This window comes from Centruroides vittatus, unplaced genomic scaffold, assembly GCF_030686945.1.
Source record: "Centruroides vittatus isolate TY-2023 unplaced genomic scaffold, ASM3068694v2 contig_166, whole genome shotgun sequence".
In the NCBI taxonomy this organism is placed as follows: Eukaryota; Metazoa; Arthropoda; class Arachnida; order Scorpiones; family Buthidae; genus Centruroides; species Centruroides vittatus.
The window spans coordinates 467,928-484,746 of record NW_027121006.1 but is presented as its reverse complement, the minus strand read 5'-3'; the positions used below and the strand labels follow the sequence as shown (position 1 = coordinate 484,746).

The following is a 16,819-nucleotide window of genomic DNA, read 5'->3' as shown; positions in this document are numbered from 1 at the left end:
TTAAGAAGAGATTGTCGAAACGGAGTTATGGACTGGCCACCGTCTGCCAATTATTAACTCCAGAATAAAAGCGATAACGGATATTGCGTATCCGATTCCCAACAAAAGGAACGAGGCTAGAAAATTCTCCGCGGTCAAAGGTCGCATTTCTTCGGGTTTCTCTTCGACCGAAGCTTCGGCCATTTCTTTTTTTCTTTTCTCCAGCAATCCGCCAGCGGCCAAAGCCGAAATTCTGAATACAAACGAAATTTTACAATTGTAGAAAAATGGGAAAATAATATGAAATACTTACATTCTGTCGATATATTTTCTGTAAGGGAATTTCTTCTTAATTCCGTACGAAACGGGAATTTCCGCCAGCGAATCGACAGAAGTCGCCCAGTTTCCCTTTTCGCGCAGAATGCATCGCCTGTAATAAACTACGGTAGTGATGTAGGCGAAGTGTCCTTTTCGCAGCTTTGCCAGTACTTTCGGAGGATCTCCTATGACGTTATTTTTTGAAGTAACGTCTTCTAATAAGATCTTCGCGAATTCAAATCCGGATTCCTACGAATAATTTAACGACTTAAAATGGTTCGAATTATAGAATTTAATTAATCTCCGCATTTTTATGTTCCGATTTATAACTATCGATTATTTATATTTGTTATCATATACGTATTATTATTACGCCTCGTGTCGTTTTAATATTTTATTTTATTTATTGCTTTTAATTTATTTATCCGGCATTTAGCGTCGCTTAATCCTTCCTCCTTTATTTTAAACAGCGGCACCTTCTGACCGTTGTCGTAACGAAAGTTTTTTCCGATCGAGTTTTGCGTATACTTCGCCAGTGTCGGCTTCTCGCGCTCGTCCGACGGGTCACGGCCCTGCCAAACACCAACGTCGGTTAACTCGAACCTGGTCAAAAATATTGTTTTTTTTAAACCGAAGCGCACTTGTGAGTTAAGCCTAATGCCTCGGTAGGTACGGTGTAAAAACGACTCTACGCGACCGACGGCGCTGCTACGGAGAGACTCGCCGTTACAAAGTTAAACGACGACAATTATCGGCCGCGTCTCGCTGGGGTCAAATTGGGTCTTCCTCGTTTGTCCCCGTCGGTCCGTTCGTCTCGTCTAGTTTGTCGTTGCGTTCGTTGGCTTTTCTGTCTAGCTGTTAAGTAGTATTAAGATTTACGCCAGCGTTCAGTTTTATTAGTATTAAGTAGCTATAAGTCTTCCTACTAACAGCCACTCGGCACTAACTTCTACGCTTAGCTATTCGTGGCGGCACTCGATTATCGGTGTTCTCGGGTTTTCTTTCAAACCCTTCGGGGACTACGACCCGGAGGCCTAAAAACTGCCGACATCAAACGTAGAGGGTACCGTAGCCATTCGTATGCCGTTCGGGGATCCTACCTTTCTCTACTGTCTATCTCCTCTCCCTCCTTCTTCCCACCCCTTTTTCTTATCCTCTTTTCTGCCGGCTAAACGCCTCGTGTACGGCCCGTGTCTTTCTTGTACGTATGTATGTATGTGTTTATGGAAATTCGAGATGCAAATGATTCTCGTGCGTGATGGAGTGTGGGAAAATGTCAGCCGAACGGAAGCGGTGGAATCGCGATCGAAGGATGTGTATTTCGTCAGTCAAGAAGGCAAGATCGTGCGCAAGTTTTTCGATAGTATTTGTCTGTTGTTTTTAGACGTTTTACTTCGAGTCGCCCGCCGGTCAAGATACCCGATTGGAGTTAAAAATGATTTAAAGAGGAAGAAGACTCGTTTGTATTCCCTTAATTTTCAATAATGAAAATAAATAACTCGGTTATAATAGTCCTGGACTAAAATGTATAACTACGACAATAGCGATAATTAGATTTACTTTGTAAAAATTATAATGTTTTGTGTAAAATGTTTTTCGTCAGTTGAAAACTCGTATAACAAAAATTCCCGTGTAAGGCGCGATCAAAACGTTCCCGTTCGTGTCACCGTGTTCGGAAGTTAACCGAAACAAATGTTTCGCTCTTTCTTCGGGGAACGGATGGACCGAATGTTGGATTAGTTCCATTTAATACTTTCGCATGGCCACACGTTTGTCTCGGAAATTACAATTAAACGTCGACAAATAAATAAATCGAATCTCAAAATGCAAAAATTAACGCTACCTTCCGCAACGTTTTAAGTCGTCAATTTTGTCTTTCGTGTTAATATATATATATATATATATTCGAACTGTCATTTCGATAAAATTCTGAAGTCTGTAAAAGGACAGAATCAAACTCGGCTCAAATTTTGTTTAATTGTAATTGTACGCGCATTCCGGGAGACTCGAACGTTTAGTTATTTACCTATTAATAACTTACATTTAGCATTTTATACATGGTCTCGTCGGCAGATATTCCGCAAGAATAAATTCCTCTCTCGACGAATTCGGCCAATTCCGAGAACGTGGTGGGAACGGATTCGCGAGACGGAGCGGTCAAGTACGACATCAAAATCCCGCCGTAACTGGACACCAGAATCAACGTCGAAAGCAGCCAAATTCCGACGGATAATCTCGACGGAAATCGACGTATACAATTCGTATTAACCGCTGTAAAAAGTATATAAAGGATTATACCGAGGTATCTCACGGAAAGTCCGAGATAAAGGCGTGACTTTACCTTGTCTGTTTAGCGCGACGAAAAGAAACCAAAACGCCTTTTGGAAAGTCCAATATTCTCCGATTCCGTTTCTTTCCAAGTCGTAATTAATTATTTTCGTGACGAAGAATCCTGCCAAAACGATCGTGGTCAAAATTGCCAGCCAAACCTGGAAATAGCCAGAACGAATTATTAGCGCGACCAGGCGAGAAATAATCCGATACATTTCCAGGCTAATCGTGTTTCTTAATATAATTTTCGATTAACGTTAAATAGTTTCGAATCCTTCGTATTCTACTTATAAACATTTAAATAGATAAAATTTTTACCTGCAAAGAGAAAGGTTGTAGAATCGCATTCCAATTCAATTCGGAGTCGATTCTATTTACGACGAATTTTATTGGAACGATGCGGACGGGGGAGGAGAAATCCACCAGAAGAGAGGAACTGTAAGTGACGGGACCGGGCATTATCGCCACGTCTCCTTCCTATTTACGCGTAAAATATCGAATAAATACAGGTTTGCGAGACGCGGTTGTTGTTTATTTCGTGACTTCACCCGTCGGAAGACTCGTTCGTATTTAATCGGTTCGAGACTTTCTTTCGGCCTCTTTGACAACCCACATTCCCGGTTCCCGTTCGCGGGGGTAATAAAGTACGTTTTAGTAACTTCTACGTTCTTTAGTAATAGATTTTGGCAGATTATTGCGTTTATATTTTGGTAGCAAACCGGATTAAGTGGCAAACTACGAACCTACTTTTCCGGAAGTCCGGGCGCAGTCTGTCCGACGACGGCGAAATAGGCTACATTTAAACAACGTAAAATATATTTGTTCGGTACTTATTACGTCTCTGAAAATGTGACACCGGAGAACAACGCGCCGCGTTTATTCGCGCTATACGTATCGCGAAGTCGGAGGTTTAACTCGTATTTCGCGATACGTGTTATTAAACCGACTTAGCGATACGAAATATCCAACCGAGATACGTACAAATAAATCCAAAGCGCGTAAGGCGAGTAATTTTCTAGGAAGTAGTCGATCCCCCGGCTACGGGACGGGTTATGTGGAGTTTTCCGGATTTTCTCCTCGCGTCTTCCGTTTTAGTAGGGACTCCTTCGCAGTGTCGCGTTGTCTTATTCCGACAATCCGATAAGTTATATTCTGCTCGTGCAAATAATGTCCGAGCGCGGAATAGAAGTTTTAAGTCCAAAAGGAACAATTCGGCATTTCCGTACGTCCGAGGAATCGGTCCTCTTCGACGTCTTAACGACCACCCGAATTTTGATCCGTTTTTTTTTTTTACTGACACAAGAAAATAAAGTTTTATTTGATGTATGTTGTTGCACTTTCCCCGGCTCCGTTACGTAAACAGAGGGAAATTATGGCCGTCGGTCAAAAAATGACTTCGAAGATATTTACATCTTTGGCCTAGGAGACTTTAACATCCGTACATACAGAAAAATCGCTCGAATCATTTTACATTTCTTGTCTCGTTTCTGCGCGTGTGCGTGTGTGTGTGTGTTTGGCACGATTTTGTTCACTCCTCTTTGAAGCTTAATTCTCTTCTCTTTATCCTCGCCTTTTCCCACGTTTATACGGGGCGGTGTTTCCTTCTCTAATACGTTTCTTCCATTTCTCCTTATCGGGGGCTTCTTCTCTCCAGTCTCCTCCGGTTCGAGTCTTCTTCCCAACGCATCTTTGGTCTTCCTCTTTTCCTCTTTCCTTTTATTATCAATTTTCCGATCTTCTTTCCGACATAATTATCGCTTCTTCGCTCTACGTGGCCAAACCGCCCCAACCTACATTCTTGCATTTTTTTGCTCGAGGGGCCCACCTTAACAGAACCTCCGGCGAAATCATTCCTTATTCTATTCTTCCCCGACACTCCACGCATCCGTCTCGACATTCTCAACCCCGCCACCTCCATCTTTCTCGAACTCTCGTTATTGCCCGTGTTTCGGCTCCGTATAACATTGCGGGTCTAACAACTAATTTATACAGTTTTCCTTTCAGATCGGCGCTCAACTTCCTCCGGTTCGTTCGTCCGCGTTGAATTCTATGCCGCATCTCCGAGTTCGATCCTCTTCCCGTCTCGACAAACGTCCCGAGATTCGGAACTCGGAACCAAAGGGGGAGGCACATTTTGGATTTCAATAATTACACTCGTCTCTACCATCCGGAGTCGTATAAGCTGTTTTAGTTCCGCTAATCGTCACGCCCCCTTTTTCCAAAACTTTCCTCCAATCTTCCAGTTTCTTCTCGGCCTCGGTTTGGGAAAGTTCACGCGGCATAATATCGTCCGCAAACGGCATACTCCGCGGAGCCTCGCACTTTACGTCACGCACTAACGCGTCTATTATTGGGTCAAAAAAATAAGAACTAAAGGCCGATGCCCTCGGCTCTTGTTTGTTACGCAGTTATCACTTACTTCCACCTAGTTTTGGCATAGGTTTTACGGCCGGATGCTCTTCCCGACGCCAACCCTATTTATTCTAAGGCTATATATATATATATATATTGTTCTAATATTCGAACCGCAGCGGTTATCGAACTCCGTTCTATTCAAATTCCGAAGTTTCTGTAATTTTGCAAGGGGGAACCCTAACCTAACCTAACCCAAATTCCGTATTAGGGGATCGACGCTGCTAAATTTTATGGTTAGTGGTCGACGGGTGGGGAAATAGATGTCGTATTTCGAGTAAGTTCGGACTCGAAATACGACGACGAGTTTATCGGTTATTAGTATTTGCGAGTTAAAAAAAAGAAAAAAACAACATTTCTTTCCTCGAAATTAATCTTTTTGCCATTTTATAATAGTTAAAAACGTAAAAAGTTCATTTTAATAAAATATCGTAACAGATGGCGTCGCAGTCAATTTCGAATGTCGCCGGTAAGTTAAGCGACTCGTTGGATCTTTTAGAAAAGTATTTCGTCGTCGACACTCGGACTCGTATTATAATTTAATTATAATTATAATTTCGTATTTTTCGCGCCAAAGTGTCTCTGCCAATTTACTAAACCTTCATTCTTTAGTTTAACTTTAGAGTCCATTTCTTTGAAGACATTTTGAAGACAAGATAAGGCCGAACCAATTGGCATAGCCGGAGGAGGAGAGGGTAATAGCGTGAAGAGAGGGGTGGGGTTAGAAGGGTGGGGTGGGGATAAAGGGGGTGAAGGGAAAGAGGAATGGGATCCCATGATGCCGGCATCGGGGCCGTTAAATGAACACAAAATAAATACAAAAGAACACAATGAAACAGGTTACATTGATATCCCGACAAGAATACAAAATAAAAACAAAAGTACGCGTGAGGCTCTAAATACCAGTGCCATGCGGACTGGCTAGAAAGGAACAAAAAGCCCTAAGGGGTTGAGCGGGTAGGAGAACAGCCGCGCTGGCAAGGCACCAACTACCCGGAACAAACAGGAACCGATGGGGCCGAGGGAACAGAAAATGGCCCAGACCCGCGTAGGGAGACGCGATTACACTGGGTAGCGCGAAGAAGAAGGCAATGCCGATACAGTACCAATACACAGTGGCAGGAAGGGCAGGAAACAAGGAAAACCTTCACAGAGGAGGGAAGGAAATAGGAAACCGTAGAGTACAAGAGGGCCGAGAGCACAGGGGTTGGCCCAAGCTCACGAAAAGATTTTAATATCTTTCACATACTTATCGAGGGCACTATAAAGATTTTTATTACTGATGAGATTGTCCGGCTTACAAGGCCAAGGGATGGTTTCTTCACAAGCTGCGGCAATGAGAGTTCTTCTCTCCCTATCATAGTTAGGACAGTCATAGAGAATGTGATTACTATCTTCCCAAGTCATGGATGAACAGGAGCACAGGCCGTTTCCTTTATTTAGGAAGCGAACAAGGTAGCTTCCCATATTACCATGGCCCGTAATGAGCTGGGTAAGTTCGTAGGTGGGGACAAGATGGTGGTAGTGTAGCCTTTTCTTGACGGAGGGGATGAACTGGAACACGGTCCTCCCGGTTGTACTACTCGTCCATTTGTATTCCCACTGGTCGATTATATAGGAGTGCAGCTGCCTAGAGACCCAGCACTGCGGGATCCTATTGTAGGCACAGTTGTTGAGGTTCGTAATAGCTTTTTTAGCCAACAGGTCCGCTTGAACATTACCTTTTACACCGCTATGACCCCTGACCCATCGGAGCACGAGCGAGGGGCAGCTGGTGGTATCCAGTTCGTGGAGAATGTTCTTGATAATGGGGAGTTTGGAGTTCCTGTTGTGAACCTGATGCAGTATGACTCTGCTGTCAGTGTGAATAGCTATGCTTTTATGATCATAGTTGTAGATGTGGTTCTTGTTATTAATGTGCTGAAGTGCTTTGAGCAGAGCTAAGGATTCCGCTTGGTTGATGGTACAGTAACTTTCCAACTTGAAGTACTGTTGATAAGTTGTCCTCTCCTTACGGTCTAGAACGACAAAGGCGCCACCCGTGCCATCTGCAGAGTGGGAGCCGTCCGTGTAAATGTTGTAGTCACTGTTGTTGGGTATGTTATTATCCATGGTGATGCTGTATCGTGGGTTGAATGCTGGGTGATAGATGCTTGCGTCAGTGATGTCCATGCCCCTATCACTGATTAGTTTGATGATGTTGGGGATAGTGTCCCCCTCCACAAGGTTCTTGGTCCTATTCCAGAACTGCTCTTGTGTGATGTTATTCCTACCTAACCTCTTGATCATATGGAGGACATACCTCTCCGTGATGTAGAGGTCAATGGGTGTGAGGTTGGAAAGCACCAGTAGCCCGTCAGTAGGCGCCGTCCTGTAAGCCCTGGCTGTGTAAAGGGCTGCCAGCCTCTGAAGGGAAAGGAGTTTCCTTCTGGTGTGGTACGTATTGATCCTGTGCCCCCAAACCTCACAACCATAGGCAACTATCTGCTGCGTGACAGCTTGATAGGTGGCACGCCTGGCTTTGTACTTGAGACCCCACTTGTTTTTGGCTATAGTAGCCAAGGCGTGACTAACTGCATGCGCCTTGTTGTAAGCTTCCTGTATGTGATCCTTCCATAGTAGCTTGTGATCAAGAAGGAGGCCCAGATATTTGATGGTTGTGCTGTATTTAATCCTGGAGTTACTGATGTTTACTGCCGGAGGCTTGCACAAAGGGTTGCCTCTTGGGAAGAGAATACAGTTACACTTACCATAGTTTATGATAAGGTTGACCCTTTTACTCCACTCGTGGACTTGCGTTAGAATCTCATTCATATGATCCTGCAGGACACCTTGATTTGCGTGAGACAACACGATCACCGTGTCGTCCGCATAGCCCTGAATCATGGCATTCAGGGGCTTACCAGTTTGAAGGTGAAGTAGCCCATTATAGAGGATGTTCCACATGATAGGGCCAGACTTGGAGCCCTGTGGGCATCCCCTATTAACAGCCCTGGTGTAGATGATTCTATTGCTGTGGTAGTAGGTGACGCATCTGTCCTTGAGGTAGTTGCCTATAAGCTTATGGATATTATCAGGACAATTAGCTTCCCCAAGCTGGTGGAGGATTTCCGGCCACCAAGCATGGTCGAAAGCGCCTTTAAAATCAATGGCGACCAGGAGGGTGTGTTTGTTCTCTTTCTTGGCAGTGGTGATATAATCGATGAGATTGTCTAAGGCACTAACGGTGTTCTTACCTGTCCTGAAACCGAACTGGAGCGGGTGGAAGAAGTTAATGGAGTCTAGGTGGTGCTTCACCCTGTTTGTGATAAGGGAGTCCAATATTTTCCCAAAGAAGGACAGTAGAGCGATTGGGCGGAAGTCAGATGGGATTTTCGGAGTCTTGCGGGAATCTTTAGGGATAAGTTTTACTGAGGCTCTCTTCCAACAGTTGGGGAAGTAGCCAATATCCAGACACTTGTTGAAGATGAGGAGGAAGGTGGTGGGGAGTGCGTATACAGCTTCCTTTGCAGCCTGCCAAGTGATGAAGTCCGGACCCGGTGCTTTATTCCTTTTGATCTTTTTTGCTTCATTCCAGATTTCAGTGGCAGTGAAAGGCCTATCATTGTAACCAGTATGATAGTTACTGATCTTATTCCTAATGGCTTTGTGGTACTGAGTGTCTTTTGCTGGATCGTCGTGAGGGAAAAGTGCATCGAAGATGCATTGACAGGTCTCTTCTATGGAGGTGGTAAAGTTTCCCTGCCCCTTGTCTATGGTGGGGGGATAGAGCTAGCCTTACCTTTCTTCCTCACTGTATAATATGGGGTCGCCCAGGGATTATCACCGCTTTTGTCAGTACAAAAATTACGCCAAGACTCCGTCCTTTTATTATTTATTAACAGCTTATATTGCCTGTAGCAGTTCATATATTCCTTTCTTTTGCATTCCTTACTGTTAGGGTCACTCTCCTTCCTAAACCTGCGTTTACTCCTTCTTACTTCCTTACGCTTATTTGCTAGTTCGGCATCCCACCATGGGGCATTCCTTTTCCTAACTCTGATTTTTGTAGAGAGGAACATGGCCTCGTGGATGGTATTGGTGAGGTTGCTTATGACTTCGTCAAGTGCAGCCATGGAGTCCAAGGAAATTAACGCAGGCGGCCTCCAGAGGTTAGTAATGTTGTTATGGAACATCTCCCAGTTGGTGTTATTCGTGATATTGTACTCGTGGGTAGATTTACTGTGTTTTACCGTTGTCAGGATGTAATTGTGGTCGCTGGCTGAGATGAGGTCCATAGTACTACAATGTACTTCCAGGTCAAGCATACCAGGGTTCCCCAGACAGACATCAACCCAGCTCCTGCCCCCGCTGGCGGAGCAGGTTGGGAGCGGGCTGACGTTCAGAGAGGACAAGTCAAAAACAGCCATAAACTCACAGAGGAGATAGCCCCTAGGGTCCTCCACCGGACTGTGCCAAAGGTGAGACTTGGCGTTAAAGTCACCCATCAGGAGCACACGGTTGCCCTTCAGTAGGTCCAGGGTCTGACTGAGGGTTTCCAACGGTGGTTTAAGGTCCTCATCGGGCGAGCAGTAGAAACTGATTAAGTAAAAGGGGTCCCTAGGGGTGTCCACCCTAACAGTAGTGTAGTAGTAGTTAGAGAATTGAGTCCATTCCGGTACATAGCGTACGATATTTTCGACGCGGACTTAAGTCGGGTCGGGACGGGCGTACGAAGAAACGTAACGTAAGCCACGTCGTTATACGTCGGGAAGCTATTTCGTTACGTCGGAATCGAGCCCGAGTCTAGTGTGACGAACCGATCTTCCGTCGGGCCGATCAAACTCGTCTTTCGGGTATGGCGGGAGAGGAAAGCCAACGTCGAAAGACGAAGGGGCAAATTATCCGAGTAGGAAAAAATATTCCATTTTACGAGACGGTAAGGATCGAGACTCCGAAAATGTCCGAGTTCGACGAGCCGACCGGGTTTACTTCGAAAAAGCGGATAAAAGACTAAAGAGGAATCGATCGGTAATTGTCCGCGTGATTTTCTAAAAGTGACACGATACGAAGAACGGGTTATACGCGTTATTTCGTTCGAAAAATTTGATATTCTATTTATTTATATAGAGAGTATTATCGATAGTACTTACTTTTCTATAAAGTTGTTTATACAAGACGTAATAACCGCCCCAATATTCGTACTTGCGTTTTATCGTAGGAAGAGCCACTCGGCAACTGTTTTTAAACGACGCGTAAATTGCGTATTTCGAGAAGGTTTAATTTTTGAAATAATTTACCTAAAATTTAATTTTTTCCGCAGCGCACTTAGTACGGTCGACTTTTCCGTTATTTCTCCACACGTTTTTCCTCGGTGATCCTCGGGCTACGACAAAAATTTTTAAAACACGCGGTACAGTACGTGAATAGAGGCCACCGAAATATAGAAATAAAAGTAGAGAATATTTACATCGGGTACGACGATCTCCCAAATATAGCTTCGGTTAAACGTTTCTGGAAAAAGAAAGAAATATTAACGTAATATTCGAAATTTAAAACGAAAGTCGGCAGGTTTCGCCACTCGGTTTTAGGACGAATTTTTCGAACCGGCGGGGGCGAGTCCGTTCGACGGCGGACGAGTCGCGAAACGGCGGCGGGACTAACGCGTTACGGCCGAATTTTTATATCGTCTTTCCGACGCGATACGTTACCGAAGGCCCCGCGGTTACTCTAAGTATACGTCCGGGTCGAACGTCCCGGAACATTTCTAATAAACGATCGAAACGTCTTTACCACCCGATACGCGGCATATTTCTGTTAATATTTACGAGTTACGGATCCCGCGAACCACAAAATACAATTACCGCCGTAACCGTCGATTTTGCAAAACGTTTTAATTGTTAACGAATTCTGAAATAATCGTACTTTGCGCATTAATACGATTCGTATAAGATTAGAGGAAATTTTAAATTTTGGCCGTAACGCGGATATTCGTTATACGGTGGAACCCGGTTAATTCGAATCGCTCGGGGTGAGAGTTCGCGGGTCGGGCTAAACGTCGAGATTTCTCGCGGGGCTTTTCGGCGACCGACGATAAACTAACGAAACGAAAGTCGTTAGTTTATCTGTTAAAACTAATAAACTGTTTAGTCGAACGCGGTTCTCGCTCTTTATAGAAAGTTTCCGATCGGTTTATTCGATAGACGAACGATATTTTATTCTCTAAACGGGAATTACGTTCGACTCCGAACGATCGCCTTTGGCCGATATCGGTTTGCGGATTCCCTTCGTAATTCCTACGACGGACTTTTAAAGAATTGCCCGTTGGTTCCAACGCGTAATTAATAGCCAATGACGTCATTTATTAATTTGCAAATTGACATTCTCGGTAGTCTTATTAACGAGGATTAATAAGCGACTCGTCGCCAATAAAAACTTATTACTCTTTAAATTAAAAACGTTTGTGTTCTTAACATTAAGAGCCAACGGAAAGCGCGTTTAAATACAAAATGGTATCTTATCTCGCTATCGTTTCTTACGTTTATTCGCTAGATCGGTGTTTCCCAACCTTTTTTTCCTCGCCAACCGAAAGAAAGGTCCGAAAAAATTCGACCAACCCCCCGCGTAGTCGTTAACGACGGGTAAAAAAAGCAATAAAATTTGATAGAATATATATTTTACGTATTGCGGAATAATTGATTATATTAATCGCGAAACGTTTAAATAAAACATTAATAAGACTAAAATGATGGCTATAAAAGTTGAAAACGAGATAAATTTAACAAACTGGTTCTTAGGTTTTACATTTGGAAAAACTCTTAATGGGATATTTGTGGCCGTTTGATAGAACGAAGCGATTCGAAGTTAGGCTCGATATCTGACAATTTCGGTCTTAGGTCGGCTTCTGTATTTATCTTTCGGATAAGTATATGTTGAAAATCCTTTCTCGCATAGATACGTTGTGCAAAATGGTAATAGAACTTCGATGGCTTTTTTTGACAGAACGGGATATTCATTTTGTATACTGAGCCAGAAGTCAATTAAAGATCGATCTTAAAAAATTGCTTATAGAGAACTGTCACGAGATAACTCTATGAGTTTTTCCAGTATATTTAGAGAGGTTTCCGAACTTACATTTCCTTGAAATGGATTACGTATCCAGTTGTTTGAAATGGATATATTGCGTCTGTTGGGAAAATAGTCGTCGAAAGTTAATCGAAGATAGTTCGGATGTTCGCATATACTCCTTTTAATGTTTTCGTCGAGTTTAATCGAATTTTCTGATAAAAAAAAGTGCTGACAGAATCGAAACGTCCGTACTCATTCGTCTGCGGGAATCGAATCCAAAAATTGATCTTTTTCAACGTAGTCTCGAGTCTATGGCGTACACTGAAAACGGTGACACCCTCGCCTTGTAAAGACGTATCTAATTCGTTCGGTTTACAAAAAATGTCGGCTAAATACGCGAGCTTTTGCGGGAACTCCGGGTGGTAGGACGGTGTCGTACCTCCTTCTCGTCGGCGTTCGGGTCGGTAAGACCCACCCCACTGTCGAGGATGGCTAAATTTGTACGATATCCCGACTTGTCGGGATCGGATAATTGATTGTCGGGTCGAGTGGAGGAAGTGTGTGGGTTCGTCGATAAGTTCGAGGCGATATTCGAAGTAACCGATCCACGAGGAAAACAAATAACGATTTATTTAGACGGTAAACAGATACAAAAGATCTAACGCGTTCCGTTTCTAACCGCGAGAGAGAGAGTTCACAAATGCGGGGGGATCGTACCTCTCGGTTATCGACGACGATCGCAGAATGTTCTTCGGCTCTGGCGGTGGGCGGAAGGATCGGGCTCGTAGGTGGAGGCTCCGGCGTCTTCGGAATGGCCTTCGTACGGGACTCGGTTTCGCCGGGACGTTCGTCTTCTTCGGACGTCGGCCACCCCGTTCTTAGATATCTCCCTCCTTTATACTCCCGATCGCGTCCGTTACGATCACCGATCGCGACAGAGGGTGATGATTCGGGCTCCGTGACTCGGAAGTCGGATCCGGGGAGGAGGGAAGCGAGTTCGACGGCGGAAGACTGTACGTCGTTTGACTCGCGATTGTTATCTCCGATTTTGATCGTTATCTTCCGAAGGGATTTGAAACAATGAAATTTTAACATCGGACCGGCTTAATTCGGTCCTCACACTTTTGTAGCCAAAGAACATCGGATATACGAGAAGACAAATGAAACGGACGATCGATAAAAAATGCTCGAACTTCAGACTTCGATTCAAACAAACGCGTCAAAACTTTACCGCGGGAAAGCCATCTAACTTCTGTGTGAAGTAGTAAAGAAACGTGGAAACTTCCAAAATCCTCACAAAGCGTACGGAATAGACGGCAATTTGTAGCACGCGATTTTATAAAGTTCACAATTTTCACAGCATCACTTAAAGTAGTAGATAACTCTGCGGGAATACGCTTACATACTAAAGCTTGTCTACGAATACAACAACGAGTCCGTTGAATTTTCTCGATGATCTGTACACACACCCACGCAATAAGACCAGCTTATTCCATTCTTTTCAAAATACCCATCGATCGTATCGAAAATCGCTTCTCCAGTCGTGTAGGTTTTCAAAGGTTTTGCAAATAGTACATCTTCTCGAACAATATTCGTAAAAAGATATCTAACGTAGACGAGCGAGACTGCGGCATTTGTTACGTCCGTCGATTCGTCGAGTCGAATTGCAAAATAATTCAATTTTATTCTTTTTACAAGTTCGTTCTCCACGTAATTAGCCGAGTCGTTAATTCTACGCGACACCGTGTTGTTTGATAAGGGAACTAGCTCGATTTTCTTCGCTGCCCGTTCCCCGAGCATACATTTGGCGATATCTTTCGCGCGTGGTCCAATTAAATTTTCTGCCATTGTATGCGCTTGTCCAGATCTTGCAATTCTATAACTTGCTCGAAATGATGCTTCGAGGGCCATTTTACTATCTTCGTTCGAAGTCGAGAAAGAAGAAAGGCTACACTTTTTGATATCTGCTAATTTTCTTTTGAAATATTCGAGAGGTTTATCTTTGTGTGTCGGATGTTTTGTTTCGATACGTCTACGAAAAAGCGATGGTTTTAAACTGCTGTTGGCAAGAACTTCGTTACATATAACACAAAGCGGTTTAGGTTCCGACTCATCCCCGGTAAAATGAAAACTCAATTGTAGATAGTCGCTGTCATATTTTCGCTTTTTCCCTTTTCTATCATTTCCTTTGTTTTTCGTCTGGTGAAACGGTACCTCACTACGGCTTTCGGTACTATCGTCTCGATTATCGTGTCTCGTTTCTAAACGACCCGTTTTTAACCATCGATCCGTAATAAAAATAAGCTATAATAATAATTAAATTAATAATTATTAAATCATTTACACGAGAACTCGACGGTCGCAGTAACACTATCACTCGAGCTTTACAAATGTTAAGCCTATGTATGAACGTCGGTTAATACGACACTACTCTCCCAGTTTCCGGTTGTGAACAAGTATCTAATTCTAAAATCTGTAGTAAACTGCCTTAATTTGATATTTATTTCCAATTGTATTGTAAAAAAAAATATTACATAGAAGGGAAAACTGCTGCAATGATTTTAAATATAAAGCAGAACACGATACTAATCACATTGATAAAATGTTTTAAATATAAATAAATGTTTGTAATAAAAAGAGAATAGTATTTGATTACTCGAATAAGAGGAATAAATTATAATATATAAAATTGTTGATATAATTTGATATTGATGAAGTAATTTTGAAAAACAAATAAGGAAAAAAGAAATGAAAATATTGAAATTTATTATAGATTTCTTAACAAACAGGCAGCGAACAATCTGTTTTACAGTGGGTGTGTTCTTTAATTTTTGTGTTTTTGTTTCGTTTTTTTTTTTTTGCTTTTGATTTTAATGGCGTTTTAAAAAATCCGCCATTACAATATTATTTTCGCGAACCCCCTCTGTAAACACTGCGAACCCCCAGGGGTTCGCGAACCACCGGTTGGGAATCACTGCACTAGATTACGAACATACAATTTTAATTAGAACTGACTGTTTTAAATACACAAACTAAGAAGTTAAAGAAAGGACTTTTCGGATTAAACCACCCCGTAAACACTCCAACTATAAATAAACAATTAACAGTTCTCCTAAAATTGATCCAAGTAAAACAATAAAAGCTTTTCTCGTTTTATTTCAATTAACCCGGATACTAGGGTTTCTCAAACGGGATCCCGGTTGTTTTTTTCAGCCGGGAAATATCCCGGGAAATCCCTCAAATTTCTTAAAAGTTCACTTTTTTCTTATTTCGAGCTAAGATTGAGGAAATTTTGCCAATAGAAAATATAATTAACTCCTAAACCGTCAGAATACACTCGTATTTATTAATTTTAAACCTACTTATTAGTTTTTTTAAAAAAATTTGCTCGTTGTGGCACGTCACGAATGGTCGATAATCAATGCGTAGCTTATTTGTAGCGGGACTCGGAAAATCCTTTACTCGTCAGAACCCGTAATATCTGGAATAATTGCGTTTAGCGCCGTCTTAATTTTTAACCGTGTCCAGTAGCTTCGATAACTGCGTAACGCGGGTTGTGCGAGTCGGGCAAGGATACAAACGAGTACGAACTTCGCGAGATGAAGTTTTTCTTCGTAAACCCGATTATTAAACCAAACGAACTGCCGAATTACGGGGCCGTAAGCTCGATGTTTCTATTAAAGCGGCCGAGGTAGACAAATCGAGAATACCGGAGAGCGAAAGAAGTATCGCAATCTCGAAAACGAAGTAGAAATCGTCCGGGCTACGGGTGTCTTCTCTTAAATGCATTAAACGCGGTTCCACCCACGCGAATCGAATCGGAAAGGGCATTCTCGGTAGCGGGCTTTTCGTTAGTTAGAACCGGTCGAGCCATCGGATTATCGACCATCTTTGCTTTTTAAAATCTTATAAAAATTTACAATAATATTTTATATTATGTTTTATTTAAAAACGAAAATTACTTTTTAAGTTAGAAGTTTGATCTAAGTTGGTTTTTAAATTTTCGACTCGATTCAAAGAATATTTTCGTCGTCGTCGTACGCGGTTTCCGGCAAACTTTAATAATTTATAATATATGTCTTACGCGGCATTATTAATACGATTTCGGAGGTTGCGGAACGTATTAAATTACTTTAAAAGCCGAAAAATAATTATATCATTTTATTTCGAGATATTTTGTAAATCTGACAAATAATTAATTCTATCCCGGGAAACGGTTCACTTTTATCCCGGAATGCCGGGACGAGCGAAAGACCGGGAAACGAGAAACCGTACCGGATACATTGTCGGAAAAATATTGTCCAAGAACACGAAACGAGTAGTTTTTTCAAAGACGCGATATCGAAAAATGCGAACGTACCTTTATTTGCCAAGACCCGCGGAAAAGTAAACACCAGCAACGCGGTAACCATCATTTCCTCCGTTACGTTCGAAATTTGACGCTTAGAACACGGCTGGACTAATATTATAGAACGATCGAGTTTCGGGCGCGATTCTTTTAAAATATCTCGTGACAGAGTTCGAGTCTACGCTTTAATTTATGCCCGCGCTGCGTCGAAAGAAATTTCCATTGTTCCTTTCAAAGAATGGCACGATTCGCAACAATAAGTTTTAATCGATGTACAGTACCCGACATTTGACGGGTACTTTTGTTCGACTCGGTTTACCGGTTCGAGCAACGAATCGTTCCCGTTGATTTATCGAAGAAGGCAAAAAATCCCATCGTTATTCT

At 42.6% G+C, this 16,819-nt stretch overlaps 2 protein-coding genes across 2 annotated transcripts; both read right to left on the bottom strand.

Annotated features, from left to right (window-relative positions):
- LOC136968953 (glutamate receptor ionotropic, delta-1-like) lies at positions 1-3,087 on the bottom strand. The gene is made up of 5 exons (XM_067263029.1): positions 2,947-3,087; positions 2,639-2,786; positions 2,339-2,568; positions 293-546; positions 1-232 (listed from the first exon to the last, which is right to left on the bottom strand). Exons 1-5 carry the CDS (start codon positions 3,085-3,087, stop codon positions 1-3), a joined length of 1,005 nt encoding a protein of 334 aa, XP_067119130.1.
- Positions 3,088-13,503: 10,416 nt separating this feature from the next.
- LOC136968952 (zinc finger BED domain-containing protein 5-like) lies at positions 13,504-15,976 on the bottom strand. The gene is made up of 2 exons (XM_067263028.1): positions 15,896-15,976; positions 13,504-14,391 (listed from the first exon to the last, which is right to left on the bottom strand). The coding sequence occupies exons 1-2, from the start codon at positions 15,974-15,976 to the stop codon at positions 13,504-13,506; spliced, it is 969 nt and encodes a 322-aa protein (XP_067119129.1).
- Positions 15,977-16,819: the final 843 nt, after the last annotated feature.